The sequence below is a fragment of the Montipora foliosa genome, unplaced genomic scaffold (genome assembly GCF_036669935.1).
Source record: "Montipora foliosa isolate CH-2021 unplaced genomic scaffold, ASM3666993v2 scaffold_413, whole genome shotgun sequence".
Lineage (NCBI taxonomy): Eukaryota > Metazoa > Cnidaria > Anthozoa > Scleractinia > Acroporidae > Montipora > Montipora foliosa.
The window spans coordinates 280,001-295,000 of record NW_027179716.1 but is presented as its reverse complement, the minus strand read 5'-3'; the positions used below and the strand labels follow the sequence as shown (position 1 = coordinate 295,000).

The following is a 15,000-nucleotide window of genomic DNA, read 5'->3' as shown; positions in this document are numbered from 1 at the left end:
AATCGTCCACTCGCCTCTGCGGAGCTAAAAGCATGCCCATGGAATGCTGGAGGCAAAAGATGAGAATAAAAAAAGCAGCAGTGTAAATACATCAAGTAAAAGGTTAAATTATGACAAGTTTAAGATGAACTATTTAGATTGAACAGAATTGAATAATAACTTTTTGACAGTAAGGTGAAAAAGCCCCTTAACATTAATTATTGAACCCTACAGCTGCCAGCAGTTAAAATAAAGGTAAAGTACAATAACTAAGACGTGACGCGTCAGGGCGGATACTTGAAAACTGTTCAGTTCCAATTTTGGTTATCGAACAAACCTCGAAGTCCTCATGCTGTTGTCGGACAGTCTCTAAATCGTCCCCTATAGGTTCTAGCCTTTCGGTTTCCCTCTCTGCCTTCCGTAGAAAGCTGTCAATAGAGTTCAATTGTTCTTCCCACTCGTGAAGCTTGAGTCTTCTCTCCCGTTGAAGCCTCTTGGAGGCTTCGTCGATTCTTTACAAAGAACAACAAAGAGTATTATTAAGAAACAGCAAATGCAAAAAAAATAGAGAAGAACTAAAAAACTCCTCCTGGTCGTTTCGTTCTTGCTCTCATCTTCTTTAATTTTCAAGAAAGATCCCCCTAGATGAAATGGTTCAAAAATTTGAGTCATGGATTTCAGCCTTTTCATGTGTATTTGGCAGGTTTTCGGGAACCTGTAGGAAAATGACAACTGCAGAAAGTAAGACGAATTTTTTCGCACCTTTCATTTCTCAAGGCAAGAAAATCCTTGACTCGGTCCCATCGTGCTGTTAACGAGTTTAAGTGTACTTTGACCTCTTCTTTCTTTTTCATTGTCAATTTGGGGTCCTTTCTGACTTGCTCACCCAAGGCAAATGTGTCGATCATGTGGGAAGTGTTTAAATCAACTTCGTTGGAGAATATCTAGACCAAGCAAAAATGAAAAACGTTATAGAAGGCTGAAGACATGGTACCAGTAATAGATAAGGAGTGTGGGAATGCAATAATGAGGTGTGAGACAGGGGCACCCAACGTCAATTTTCGGAAAATATCTGTTCGGAAGACGATTTGAGATCTAGAATTTTCGGAACATATGTTGTAAAATTTCTTGCTTGCCTGCCTGTCCTAAGATTTTCGAACATCTAAAAAATGGTATAATTGCCCAATTTTGACTGATTTTTACCCTAAAAAGGTCAGCTAGAATTTTCGGGAGCCCTTTTTCTGGCTGAAATTTTCAAAAAGGTAACTTTTGATCCCTATAATTTTCGGATCACTAGACTTTCAGCTAGGAAATCCGAACAGATGAAAAATCTTTAGGGGATAAAAATATGCCTATATCTACCGTTTAAATACTAAAATACGTTTAACAAAGCTATGTTTAAGTGGTTTTGAACTATATTCTCGTTGGGTGCCCCTGTGTGAGACCCTTACAAAGTCGTTAGAATGAACTTTATTTAAGTGTCGAGTGTATTAAGCAATGGGGCACTAATTGGACACACCAGGGCTCGAAATAACGGCGGTCAACGCACAATGTCCGAACTGATTTGGCAGTTGACCGGTCAACTTTTCGTTTTGCCGGTCATGTTGACCGGTCACATTTGATCGTTTTGAAAATGAAATAAATTAAAATTTCCATGCTGTTCAGTTGTTTCAGTTGTAGCAAGTCGCAGAAACGGTACGTGACCGAGCTAAAATGAATTTGGCCGGTCATCGTGTCCGGAGACTCTCTGGAAATTATTTCGAGCCCTGCACACTGTACAGAAATCAAATCAAATCAAATCAAATCAAATCAAATCAAATCAAATCAAATCAACGCATATGAAAATGAAATCGGTTGGTTTGTGAGGAGAGGGGGAAACCGGAGGACATGGAGGAAAACCTCGGAGCATAGTAGAGAACCGACTCAACCCACATGTGACCGATTCCAGGGTGCACTAGTCGGAGGCGAGTACTCTCATCTCTGCTCCATCCGTGCTGCCTCCCTCATTAGACAGAATTCTTTGAGAAAAAGGATCATTTTATAGAGTTGATTGCCCACTCAGTAGCCTTACAAGAAGAGGCAGCATTACAACCTGATAAAAGCAGCGAGGTATGCATCATTGTAATCATTATAGTCGCTTTATTAAAGTCTTATAGTTAAGTATATGACGCAAGTTCTGCACTAATTGGGGAATTATAAATCAAACCAAATCACATGAAATCTGAGCAAATCAAACGTTGCCGGGTTTTGACTAGAGGGGAGTACCCCACGGAAAATATTAAAACCACCACTGTCGTCGGTACATTTAGAATCTACAAATTCAATTGACATTGTAGGATATTACTCGAGTGCGTTGCATGACAAGTATATGCCTTTCAATACAGATATACAGCACTTGCAGATATTACCCACTTCATCATCAATTGTACCTCAAACGCGTCCTCCTGTCGCCTGACAGTCTCCAAAGTGTTTCCTATCGGGTCATCGATAACAGATATCTGCCCCTCCAGCTTATCCAGTGCTAATCCTGCTCTCTCTGAACGGATTTTCCATCGTTCTATAATATCTCGCTCCTGTTGCTCCAGCTTGTCCAGATTCTCCTCCATTCTGAGGGAAAAGAAACATGAAGTGTTTCATTCGCAATGAGAACAAGATTGACTTGTAAATGCTCAGGGTCATCAAGCCAAATTTATAAACTTCGGGTAGCGAATGTGTAGGAAAAAACGGAACTCCAAAGGCGAATGGAAGATAATCCCAAAAAGGCCCAGAGGGAATTTTTCTCAAAGGGTACAACGACAGCGATCTTACGCAAATGACAATAACCTAAGTTTTGACGTAAACACATGTTTGTTCAGGTGTCTGTGTTGCTTTGCCGGGAGCCATAAAAAAGAACGAAGAAAGTCACTAACAACGATATCAAAGATCAATAAGAGAACTATTGGCTTGAAAAAACTCCACTTTATTTCTTAAGATTTAACGAATGAACAGCAGGCTGTCAAATCGATTGGGATCCTTTGTATGATAGTTCGTGCCACTTTTTAGACAAATTTCCGCTTTTTAAACATTTTTCCATAACAGAATCATCAACATTGAAATCGAACTTGAATGAGTAGAGGACATCGAACCGGAAGGCTTAGGATCAGGAGTGATAACAGAATTACATGCATTTGTTGTTTGCTCATTACTGACTTTACTACAAGCGGAGTGAATCAGTGGTTCATTGAATCAATAAATGTAATATTCCAAGAACGCGATACACGCCAAGGATACTCTTACAATTGAGTTACCTGGTCTGCTTGGCATTGGCAAGGTTAACAAGCTTGTTCCATTTTTCATTACAGACATCAGTATCACTGCGCACAAGTTTCCTTTCTTCTTCGCCAAGGCAAGGGTCTGTCATTAAGTTGCTGCCGAACTCGTTTAAGTGGGTAACCTTTTCTTGATACACTGGGGCGTCTTTAATAATATCCTGTATGATAATAATGAAGAAAGCTATTAAAACAGAAGACAAATTTATTTGGCACTAAAAAAAATTCCGAAATCTGTAGCTCACAACTTTCTCCTGGGTTTTTAATCACTCTTTGCACTTAGGCTTCAGAAAGAGCAGTCCTTTTGAAATACTTTTACAATAGTAGTGTTGTTCATTTCTAAAGGCGGGGCAGTCTTCAAGGATTTAAACATTACGGAGCATACTTTTGGTTCATAGTAGTACGACAAAAGTTTCACTTGTTTTTTTTTATCCTCGACGTTGTCATTCTTCTCCTTCTTATCATTATTATTGCTGTTGCTGTTGTTGTTGTAGTTCTTGTTCTTGTTCTTCTTCTTCTCCTTCTTCTTCTTCTTATTGTTATTATTATTATTATTATTATTATTATTGTAATGTCAAGGAATAATGCCGCGGTTCTTCACACCTGGAAGTCATCTATTTGCTCCAAAGCGGAATCCACATCAGTGGCAAGACCCAATTCCGCATCCACCTTAACTTTGGTCTTCATCACCCAGCTATCGATATCTCGAAGTCCTTGATGCCACTTTTCAAGCTTGCCTTCCTGCTGAAGTTTGAGTTTAAGGATCGTGTCATCAATTCTAAGAAAAGTGGAGTACAAGAATGTTAAAAAAAGTGAAAAAGATGATGATATGATGATTATGAATCGCGTATCTTTTACGTTACCTCTCCGACTTCCAGGTTACAAGTTCCTCGAGATTCTCCCATCGGTGACTCAAATCCAGAACTTCCTTCTGTATCGCGGTCCTGTCATCTTCGGGAAGTTCAGAATCTTTCAGCAGCTTATCTCCAGTCTCCAGAGTATCACTCACCTCACGTTGATGAGACAGCATTTCATTGTTAAAATCCTGAGTAAGAATGAACAGCAACTATTTCCTGTACTTCGACAATGACGTTTCATGCTTCATCATTTTATAAGAATGTTTTGTCAGTACTCTACGCTGAGCCTTATACGCGATAAGGAGTGATGAAATAAAAGGTAATTTTAACGATTTTCCGTAAAGTTGTTTTGATCCAGGAATTGGAAACTCATTTCAAAAGCTTCTTTTTTTGGTCGAGTGTTTAATAAATTATACTCTAATTTTGGTCTTTCCATGACGTCCTTAATAATTTGCCAATGATTTTTTTTATTTGGTGGATGGGTAGTAAATTTGAAAAAGTTCGGCCTTAGCTCATGATCGACCAGTTGGTTTTTATCACATTCTAGCGTCATCAAGCGCAAAGTAAATCCATGCTACATTTTGCTCCCAGCTACCAAAGATCTCTTGACTCCTCCTACCTCTAGCTCATGTTTTTGTTTCTTTACTGTATCCAGATCCGGTGCTATGTCAAAGTGACTATTGAGCTTCGCCTCTGCTGATGATACCCAGACCATGACGGGGTCTATCTTTCTTCTCCAGTTTTGGGTCTTGTCCAAATGTTGTTGCTCCTTTTCAAGAAGCAAGACTTGCACACTAAAATAAAAGTACTGGTTTCAGGTTGTCACGTGGTTGTGCATAAACTTGTTTAACTTGTGAAACTCAAATAGTTGGTAGAAAACCACTCAAGGAGGAGTTTGCATCCGCTGTTATACTGTCAACTATGAGTCCTACGATTTTTCAAGAGACAAGATACGTTTTGAGGTCCATTCATATTAGAGTCTATGTTGGGGTGCAACAATTTCCCGCGTTTCTTAGCAACAAAGACATGTGTAGACCTGGAATCTAACAAAGTTTGTCCTTTCTACTGACAGCGTGGCAAGTTTCAGAAGACATGGATTAAAGTATTTCAGACAATCGTTCTAAGAAAAAATGGGCCGTAGTAAAATGGTTTCCTGACACTAACCTCTGTTGCTTTCCAGATGTTAACGTGGCCAGTTTGTTCCAGTCATCGTGCAGTATGACCATCTTGTCATGAATCGTTTTCCTGTCGTCCTCAGGCAAGGAATTGTCATCGATAAACTTGTTTCCTCCGTCAATCATCTCGTTCACCTCGCCTTGCTTGGACAGCAGATCGCTCACTAAATCCTGTATCACGTAATTGGAACGTCTCAATGTTTGTACGCAATTGGAACGTAATTGGAACGTCGCAATTTGCAACACTTAAGACTTCATTAAAATATTAATTCTGAACCTTACCTCAATGACACTTTGCTGCCTTTTAATTCCGCCAAAGGTAACTTCAGGGGAGGTGGGCCGGGATCGTAATCTCGTATATCTATCAGTCACCCATTCATGTAACTCCTCATATCGTTTATTCCAGGAATTCAAGTTTCTTAACCTTTCTTGAGCAGCTCCCAGTTTAACTCCGAGTCTTAAGAAGATAAATTTTATAAATGACCCATTAGATTAAATTGTAAACAACAAACATGAAGGGAACATTATGATGCGTCAACAGTTCGAACGATGTCTTAAATAACAGTAAAAGATAAGAGATGAGCGAAAGGGGCTCTAATTTTAAGGTCTAATTTTACGTTTTCGTGCCTGGGGCCAAAACGTTTCACTTTATCAGTGTTCGTCATCCACCATTTTCAACAAAGGAGGAAATTCCCTCAGAGACTCGTTCCGGGCCTCTCAGCCCCTCCAAATGGGATGCCACAGAACAGTTGTGGCCTCAACTAACAGGGTAGCATCTGCATGTTAGCCTTGACCGAGATTTACTGGGAAATAAATCAATAAGATTCAAATTGTAGGGGCCCAAGTTGATGCTGGCATTCCTCACCGAGAGTGTATTTTCGTAAAAATGGAATTTTCTTTTATTTGTGACCTGAGGCCTATCTTTTGTACCTGCCGATAGAAAAGGACCAGTTCGTCCTTTCATAATGACAAGCCATCAGTCTTTGAAGAAACGTGGGAGGAAGTAAGTTATTACTTTTGAGGAAATGGAAAATAGAAATGAAAAATCCGAGCATTTTGGCGGAATATACATTTGTCCTGGTAATTGTACTGAAGTCTAATTTTATACCTTGCAAATTCGTCCTGGGATTGCTTAAATAGGCCTTTCCATCTCTCTTCGAGGTAACTAACATTTTCAGAAACTTTTTCGCGACAGTCGTTGCTCAGGCTTTCATTTGAAGCTAGTTCTCTACCGTAGGAAAAAGTGCTGTTCACTTCAGGCTCCATGTGTGAAAGACCATCTGACAGATCCTACGGAATGTGAAAAAATTAATTACTCCTGTCCATAGCGCTCTTCAGTAACACAAAAATAACCAAGTCTTGTCGTCGGCTATATAAAGGGCGAAATCCCGAACCAGGAGGAGGTTCACCACGTGACGAAATTTGCATTTACATGTGAGGAATTGAGGCCAGTATAATAGGGAAAACGAGAAGAATTTAAGTCCTGCTTTATGAACACGTGACCAATGAGCCCTCAAAGACCAAAGTGGTTACGATGGCACATGCAAACAGAGGATAAGGCTACTAAGGTGAATGATTTTCTTTTCTCATGGTCATAGTCATTCGCAATTTCCTGAAATACAACATAACGTGAAACTATACGTAACGTATAGATTCATGAATGGTTACGAACGGAGACAACACCCCTTTGCCTCGAACAACAACGAGGGCAAACAAGGGTGGATTAAAGTTCTAAAGAACTTGCTAGGCATTTTCCTGAATAGTTTGGCAATATCTTACACAAAACTCTTCGAAAACGGTTTACCTTTGCCTCTCATGTACACAAAACAAACTCAGCAGACCAGTGCATTGTGATAACTATGAAACCATAGGTATTTCGTCTGTTAATTTGTTGCGAATGGAACGCAATCCGCACGACCATGGGTTAAGGCATGAGTTTTTCAGGCTTCTTTGCGACATTTTATTACGACGTTTCTTGATTAACAGCGTTGAGATTTTGCTTAGAAAGTCTCTTCATATCCGAAGTTCAGGTATATAGCTTTCATGTATCTTGTCCTCTTGAAATGGCCTCGTTTAAGTGCTAATAGAAAAAGCTTCAAAAGAAAATCGACTGCCTGAATAAATCTTGTTAATCATCAGAATGGTAACGTGACTACCCAAACCTGAATCATTATGTAACAGTTCTCTATCTCCTCTGGGCTTTCCGCCTTCTTCCCCTGAGCAATCTTTTCATCAGCAGCATCCATACCAGAATTCAAGATATCGTATTTCTCTTTCCAGTCTTCCAGGAGATCTTGCTCTTCTTCCACTGCCTTCATTCGATCTTGCAATCTAATGAATCAAGTAAAAAAACCCATCGCTGCTACCAGGACTCAAGAATTTAATGATTACAGCCGTGTGGTTTGATCGTCAAGTAAGTGTAACGTTTTTAAGTTTCTCTATTCGTCGTTGTCTTACGGTGAGCTGGTTTTGCAGTGTTTACAAGAAATTTTTACTTCAAAATTCACACGACACAGTTTTGAGACAAATTATATTGTTTGATGATACCCTGAGAGCCATACAGTGAGAAAAAAAACCTCAGAATTCTTAGCGGTGACAGGAGCTATCGATAAAAGACAAAGAGGAAGCTTTATAAATTTTATTAAGACTTTACCTGCGCTCTTCGTGGGTCTCAGCGTCTTCTAGTGTTGTCCATTCACCTTCCAGCTCATGAATGACCTGTGCAACAGCTGATCTTTTATCGTCATCTAAATCATTGTCTTCCAGAAGTTGACGTCCGTAGTCGAGGCCGTCACCAATTATGGGTTTGGAAGACTCAAGCTCGTTTTTGAATGCCTGCGATCAGAGAGTCTTTTATCAAATAAAGATCAGTTCAAAGTAGTGGGAACACGATGTTTTTCGCATAATACAAATTTTCAATGACCTTTATTTCACGGCATAATATGTGTTTGCTGTTCTTGCTCGGGGTTCTCCCCATAACGCTAAATTGAGGGGAGAATGCCAAGTTAGAAGTAATGCAGCCATTTAAAATTTCCGCCGGACTAAACTGAGTCACGCTTTTCATGTCGCGAACGACATCACAGACCGGTCATTTTACTCAACGACTAAAAATCCATTCATGAAATATCAGTGTTTGCTATCATCAAACCCATTACCAAGCCATTACTATGAAGACTCGCAGAGTCTCCGCCATCACTCTCATTATCATGATCATCATGTACAAGGTAGGAATCAACGGCACAATATCAAAGGAAATCTTACATCAGCTAGGATTACTTGCTCATCCACATCCTTTCTATCTTTTGGGTCACCTTTGGATCGGAGATCTTGCAACTTTTCTTGACAACTTGCCATTAGCTCTTTCATGCGAACTGTAATTTCCTCCCAGTTCGAGAATTTTCTTCGTTTTCCCTCTTCTTCATGAAACAAAAGGAGATCCTTTAACCTGTGATAAAGAATATCTTCTTTCAGCGGAATAAAGAAATGTTTTATCTGACTTGATAACTAGAACTTGGTCCATATCCTGACTATCACGATGCATTGCTTGAATGGAGTAAGTTGGGAAAATAAGTAAAATCTGTTACCCTTCACCATTTCTTAATTTTCTTCTTCAAGAAAAAACATAGAACCTGCCCTTGGAGTCTTTTAAATAATATAAGCAGATTATTTGAGATTGCAATAGCTAAAAAAGTCCAAAGTAAATTTTGCTCGCAAGGGCCAAACGTTATTTTAACTTAATTTATAAAAATGGCACAAAAAAGTATGGTATGACAGTTTACCTGCCCGTTTCGTCATCGCTGGCCTTCTCCAAGTTAGTTAGGCCTTCGCTCATGACTTGTATGTTGCTTTTGATGTCTGCTTTGCTGTCATCATCAAGGAAATCGTCTTCCAAAAGCTGGGAGCCATATGCAAGACCCTCGACAATTTCGGGTTTCGCTGACTCAAGCCCCTCTTGGAATTCCTTAAAGAGTAGTAATGACACGCTTTTCAACAAGGGTTCAAAAAAGAAATGTCAAGTGGGCAATTGAATGTAGCTCGTATTAATACTTGGTTTTACTCTGGCAAAAGTATAAACGAATCTTGGGACCAAAGGCGAAGACAATCGAATCTTGCATTAAAAAAAAAAAAACAACACAATACAATACTACAAAAAAGCTTTTAACCGTACAATTCTTAAGGCTAGTGACGTATATAAAATAAAATAAAAAGAAGAAGAGGAGATCATTCGGGCAATCTATACCAACGCCATTATTTACCTTTTCTGTTAAAATTCCTAATTGCTTATGGAAGGCATCGTTCTTCGCCAAATTTGCCTCAAATTAATGATAGATTTATTGGCTGATAGATTAGTTGCTTGGAAACGGGAGAAAGGCAACTGAAAACTCATAGTTCTAGCCGGGATTCAAACCGACGACATCCGGAACACCGGTCAGATGTTTCACCCATCCAGTCACAAGAAGAGAGAGAGTTAGGTAATTGTTTATTTAAGTTCTTCATGGAATATGTGTCCCACTGGTCTCCCAATGATAGATCATCATCCTTGTCGCGGGGACATTAAACCTTCAAGCATCATTAGTTGCATTTGAAATTATTGACTGATGATTCGAAACAAAAATTCCACTTAGCTTTTAGCCAAGCTGCATAAATAGTGATAGAGTTGACAGGAAAACTTGTATATCAGAAACAGACACTTTCTAAAAATTTTAAAATGTCATCAAACACTAGAATGAATAAGCCATGTACCTAGGGGTTTTTTTACGTTTCACATGATTTGAACTCACGAATCAATAAAGAGAATCTCGAACTTACTTGGGCAAGAATAATCTGATCTTCAACGTCCTTCCTGTCCTCTGGTTGTCCCTTAGTTCTCAGATTCTCAAGCTTTTCCTGGCATCTCTTCTCCAGTTCTTCAATCCGTATGATCCAAATTTCCCACTTACCCAGCTTCTGTTTCCTCTCTTCTTCTTGCTGGAAAGACAGTCGCTCTAGCCTGGAGAAAAACATTAAGATGTTGATAGATTTGCATTAGTTGAAATTTACATTCATATTTATTCAACAAAAATTATTTTAACTCAGCTTGTTTCTCACTATAAGCATCATCATCATCATCATCATCATTATCATCATCATCATCATCATCATCATCATCATTCCTTATCAATCTTTATTTAAACACGAAATGTTATCACCTTACAACGGTCTTCCTAAAAATCGTGTGAATTGAGCCTTGATTACAGTAACTACCTAACTATGAGTTGTATTGTAACACCCGTTGATCAATATGGGTAATTGAGAATCAAAGTAGCTTGTGGTCACATTCCTCAATTCCGTGTGTCCCGTATGGTCCCGTGGTTTCAAATCTCGCTTACACCACTTGAATGATTTTTATTTAGTGACGAATTGGAATCAAACACACTAGGCAAATAGCCAACTGGCTGTCTCCTGACAGTCACGATTTTTGAGCATGTCACAATCACAACCATCATCATATTTGTGTTTATCCACGGATTTAAGAGTAGCTTCGTGTAGCTAGTATTTCAGAGCGTTTACTGTACCACAGAGAACAGACCACAACACTGGCAACTCCATGCCGTTTTCCTTGTCAATAGGGTGTGGTTCTTTTACGTCCCACGGGGTTATGAGAATTGTAGGGTTGTGAGACGGGTCATTATCCTAGAAGAGTACAGTCTAATCATTTGTTCTCCTCGGTTGGCAGTACTTTCTCGTCAGTTGTTTGAAGACGCTGAGTGATGGTCATCGCCAAGTTTTCATAGTCAAAGTACTGGTTTAGACTATGGAGCCGAGCAACAACAAGTTGCCAAAGGAACCATTTTCCAGCTTTATTATCATCATCATCATCATCATCGGAGTCGTCGTTATCGTCATCCTCATCATCGTCAGCAGCAACACTCCACGACTTTTCTCAAATCCCCGCCGTGCTGACTTCTGAATGAGCTCGATGAGGTGCTCACCCATATGAGCTTCAGACTCTCACTCATTTGTACCGCAACCGTCCCTAATGCTCCGATCACCACTGGCACCACATTCACGCGCACTCCCACATTTTTCTGTTCTCCCTATCCAGGTCTAGATCGTTTGTTTATCTTTTCATCTTCCTTCTTGCTCACCTTCCGGCACCGCAATATCGATGATTTTACACTGTATTTTGTTTGTTTCTTTAGGATTGGTCTCGTTCTCGTCGTCCGTTCTAACACTGAAGTCCGACAGCTGTTTGCATTCCTGGTTTTCGAGCACCGGCTCAGGGCTGAGCTCTTCGATTACAAAGAAAGGTGCGAACAACTGCTTATGACAATATGCAAAAACGGTAAAGTGGTTGTAGATTTGGAGGAAAAATGTTTGTCTTGAGTACCGTGCAGCTTCCTTGGCGCAGGAAAATGACTCCCTCTGCCTGGCGCTAAATATTATTATACAGGAAAAGAGTGAAGGAAAGTACCATCACCAGAAGGCCGATCAGTGCTGGCATCAAGTGGAAAATTCGCGTATGAAACTTGGAAGTGCCGATCGTAGTCAACGGAATGCAACTACCAATAACATCGTAACCTAAAACAGTCTTGTGCCACTCAGTGACGATACGCAAGTGGATGTCAGAAATGAAATCAACAGCAGTACAGCAGGGAAGATAGAAAGAGCAAAAGATCCTCATGCTCGAAGAAGATCACAATGCGTAAGAGTAACCGATCTGGGTCAATGGAGCCGCCAAGTGAACCCGAGCAAATGCAATTGATCCGTCGAAAGGAAATTGTTATAGCCGGCGATTCTATTCTCAAGCACCTCCAAGGTCATAAAATGTCTAGAAACTCGCGAGTAAAAGTATCATTCTTCCCAGGCTGTACAACGCTGGATATGAAAGATCATATTAAACCACTGCTTCGTTGAAACCCAAACGAGGTAATTATTCACGTGCATGGGAACGAACAGTCAAAGATCTTGCGACAATCCCAGTACTTATGCGAAAGAAATTATCGATTTAGTCACAATAGCCAGCTCAAAACCTCCAGCAAAGATCACGCTATCCAGTCTGGTTTGTAGATCTGACGACGAGGCCTTGGCTTGTAAAATATCTGGCGTGAACAAAATACTCGAGGAAACCTGCAGACAAAACAGCTGGGGATTTGTTGACCATTTTAACATTTTAGGCAGCTACCATTTGAATCGCAGTGGTCTTTAACTAAACAAGCTGGAACATCTTGTTTTGCCCGGAATTTTACAAATTATTTGCGTTCAGATTACGATATTGCCGTTTGGGAATCCGATTTGTCTGATGCCGGCACGAGCGATAACCGGGGTAAGTTTAACTATCTAGTGTTTTTGGGGAAGGTTTGGCTATTGCTTCCCTAAATATAAATAGTCTACTGTCCCATATTCATGAACTTCGAGTATTCATATCCTGTTCTAAAGTAGATATTCTTATAATTAACGAATCTAAATTAGATTCCACCATTCATGATGACGAACTTTATTTACCTGGCTTTAAAATAGTCAGAAGAGATCGCAGAGTTAATGGAAGGAAAGGGGTGGTGTTTGTATCTACCTGCGCACACATCTTAATTTCCGAATGCGAGATGATCTAAATAACGATAACTTGGAGTGTTTATTTATTGAAATCAGCATGCTTCGATGCCCCCAGGTCCTCCGAGCGAGTTGTTTAACGAGTTTGAGAGATTGGTGGACAAAATTGACGCTGAAAATAAGGAGTTGTATCTACTTGGCGATGTTAACTGCAATCTTTTGCCTGAGGCAACAGCACATATTTCGTCCTCATTGACTAACATTCTTGACATCTATGGTCTTAGCCAATCAAATGATACGTTTCGAGAGCTGCTACACTACTGAACCAACACGTATAACTCAACTCATAGTTGTAAGTCGTCCAATATTTTGGAAATCCAAGCTAAGAATAGAACGTACTACAAATAACGCCGATGATATGGCGGAAGCTTTCAATGTGCACTTCCCTAACATTGCGAAAATGCTAGCTCAAGATATTCCGGTTGAAGAAGTTGACGCTGAATCATTCTTGTCTCCATCTGATAATTCGTTTTCTCTAAAAACTCCGAGTGTCGACATTGTTCTCGACCTGTTAAAAAAACCGATGAAAAGAAAGCCACTGGCCTTGACAAGATCGCTAGTACCCTCACTAACAGACACATTTACAAAATCAATCACCACGGGAATCTATCCAACTGAATAGAAATTGGCTAGGGTGACACCGATCTTTAAAAAGAATCAAAATCAGACATAAATAATTACCGCCAAATCTCCGTTATCCCAGTATTCTCAAACGTACTTGAAAAACATGTCTATGACCAACTTTATCATTACCTAAATGATCATAAACTGCTATCAAGTTGCCAGTCAGGGTTTCGTTCCTTACACCTTTGCTTGAGGTGACAAATAGCTGGTCTGTTAACATCGACAATGGCTTCCTGGATGGCGTCGTTTTCATTGACCTTAAAAAGGCATTCGACACTATCGACCATGAAACCATTTCACGCAAGACGCCATACTTTGGGGCCGACCAGGCAACTATCCCTTGGTTGCAATCGTACCTAAGCAATCGGACCCAAAGATGTAATGTAAATGGAAGACTGTCAACTCCTCGCACTATTGCTTGTGGGGTTCCGCAAGGCAGCATATTAGGTCCCTTGCTATTTTTAATGTATATTAACGATCTTCCTAACTGCCTCCGGCAGGCTTCCCGAGAATGTTCGCTGACGATACCAATATAACCCTAGCTGGAAAAACTTTAACAGAGCTCAAACTAGCAATAACTCCTGAACTCAGTAACCTTAACTGTTGGCTGAGAGCCAACAGGTTGAGTTTAAATGTGGCTAAGACCAAGTTAATGATAATTGGATCTAGGCAGAGATTAAAAACTCAATGTGACGAGGTTGATATACGAATTGATGACGAAATGATCAGGAGAGTAGTTCACACTAAATCCCTGGGTCGTACCACTGTTGATCGGCTTTCTTAGTCAAATCATGTAGACGAAATATGCAGGAAAGTTTCCTCAACTATAGGAGCCTTAAAACGAATACGGCACTTCATCTCAGCTGATACTGTGCTTCAAATTTATAACTCCTTAATATTACCGCATTTTGATTATTGCAGTCCTGTCTGGGACTGCTTAAGTGGCCAGTCAAGTGATAAGCTGCAAAAATTGCAAAATCACGCAGCTAGGGTAATTACTAAATTACCCTTTGATACGAGCTCCAACCTCATTCTCGACACTCCCTAAGTGGGAGAAGCTGTATCTTCGAAGTAAAAAACAGAAAGCACTAATTATGTATAAAACAATTCATGATCTCGCCCCGGAATACCTTCAACGCCTTTTCAGTCAACGAGATGCTGAATATAACTTAAGAAACTTAGAAGGTGAACTTACTATGCCCAAGCCAAATACTAATTCTGTTATAGCGGGGCCTGTTTGTAGAACAATTTGCCCCAATACTTAAGAAATGCTGACTCTATTGGGCAGTTCAAACGTACAATCAAGTAGGTATCTGACCTATCGGATTTCCACATGGCAATCATGTGAAACTGTTGTAAAGCGTTTTTTACTTTTTTTAGCTTAATTGATGATTTTCCGTGTTTAAATAAAGTTTACTTACTTACTTACTTACTTACTGACTGACTGACTGAGTGACTGAGTGACTG

The 15,000-nt window shown here is 39.9% G+C and overlaps 1 protein-coding gene across 2 annotated transcripts in view; it reads right to left on the bottom strand.

Moving 5' to 3' along the window:
- The window catches only part of LOC137988307 (utrophin-like), a 106,609-nt gene that overhangs the window by 38,153 nt on the left and 53,456 nt on the right, over nucleotides 1-15,000 (bottom strand). For both annotated transcript variants that reach the window (XM_068834341.1, XM_068834340.1), the window contains exons 28-43: nucleotides 10,129-10,309; nucleotides 9,099-9,280; nucleotides 8,581-8,764; nucleotides 7,973-8,154; nucleotides 7,482-7,650; nucleotides 6,428-6,609; nucleotides 5,602-5,776; nucleotides 5,309-5,490; nucleotides 4,764-4,938; nucleotides 4,151-4,332; nucleotides 3,891-4,065; nucleotides 3,267-3,448; nucleotides 2,409-2,586; nucleotides 742-923; nucleotides 317-491; nucleotides 1-46 (exon numbers count right to left, since the gene is read on the bottom strand). The exon at nucleotides 1-46 is cut by the window's left edge and continues 136 nt beyond it. In XM_068834341.1, coding sequence (XP_068690442.1) covers nucleotides 1-46; nucleotides 317-491; nucleotides 742-923; nucleotides 2,409-2,586; nucleotides 3,267-3,448; nucleotides 3,891-4,065; nucleotides 4,151-4,332; nucleotides 4,764-4,938; nucleotides 5,309-5,490; nucleotides 5,602-5,776; nucleotides 6,428-6,609; nucleotides 7,482-7,650; nucleotides 7,973-8,154; nucleotides 8,581-8,764; nucleotides 9,099-9,280; nucleotides 10,129-10,309 — 2,732 coding nt within the window. The remainder of the gene's footprint in view (nucleotides 47-316; nucleotides 492-741; nucleotides 924-2,408; nucleotides 2,587-3,266; nucleotides 3,449-3,890; nucleotides 4,066-4,150; nucleotides 4,333-4,763; nucleotides 4,939-5,308; nucleotides 5,491-5,601; nucleotides 5,777-6,427; nucleotides 6,610-7,481; nucleotides 7,651-7,972; nucleotides 8,155-8,580; nucleotides 8,765-9,098; nucleotides 9,281-10,128; nucleotides 10,310-15,000) is intronic.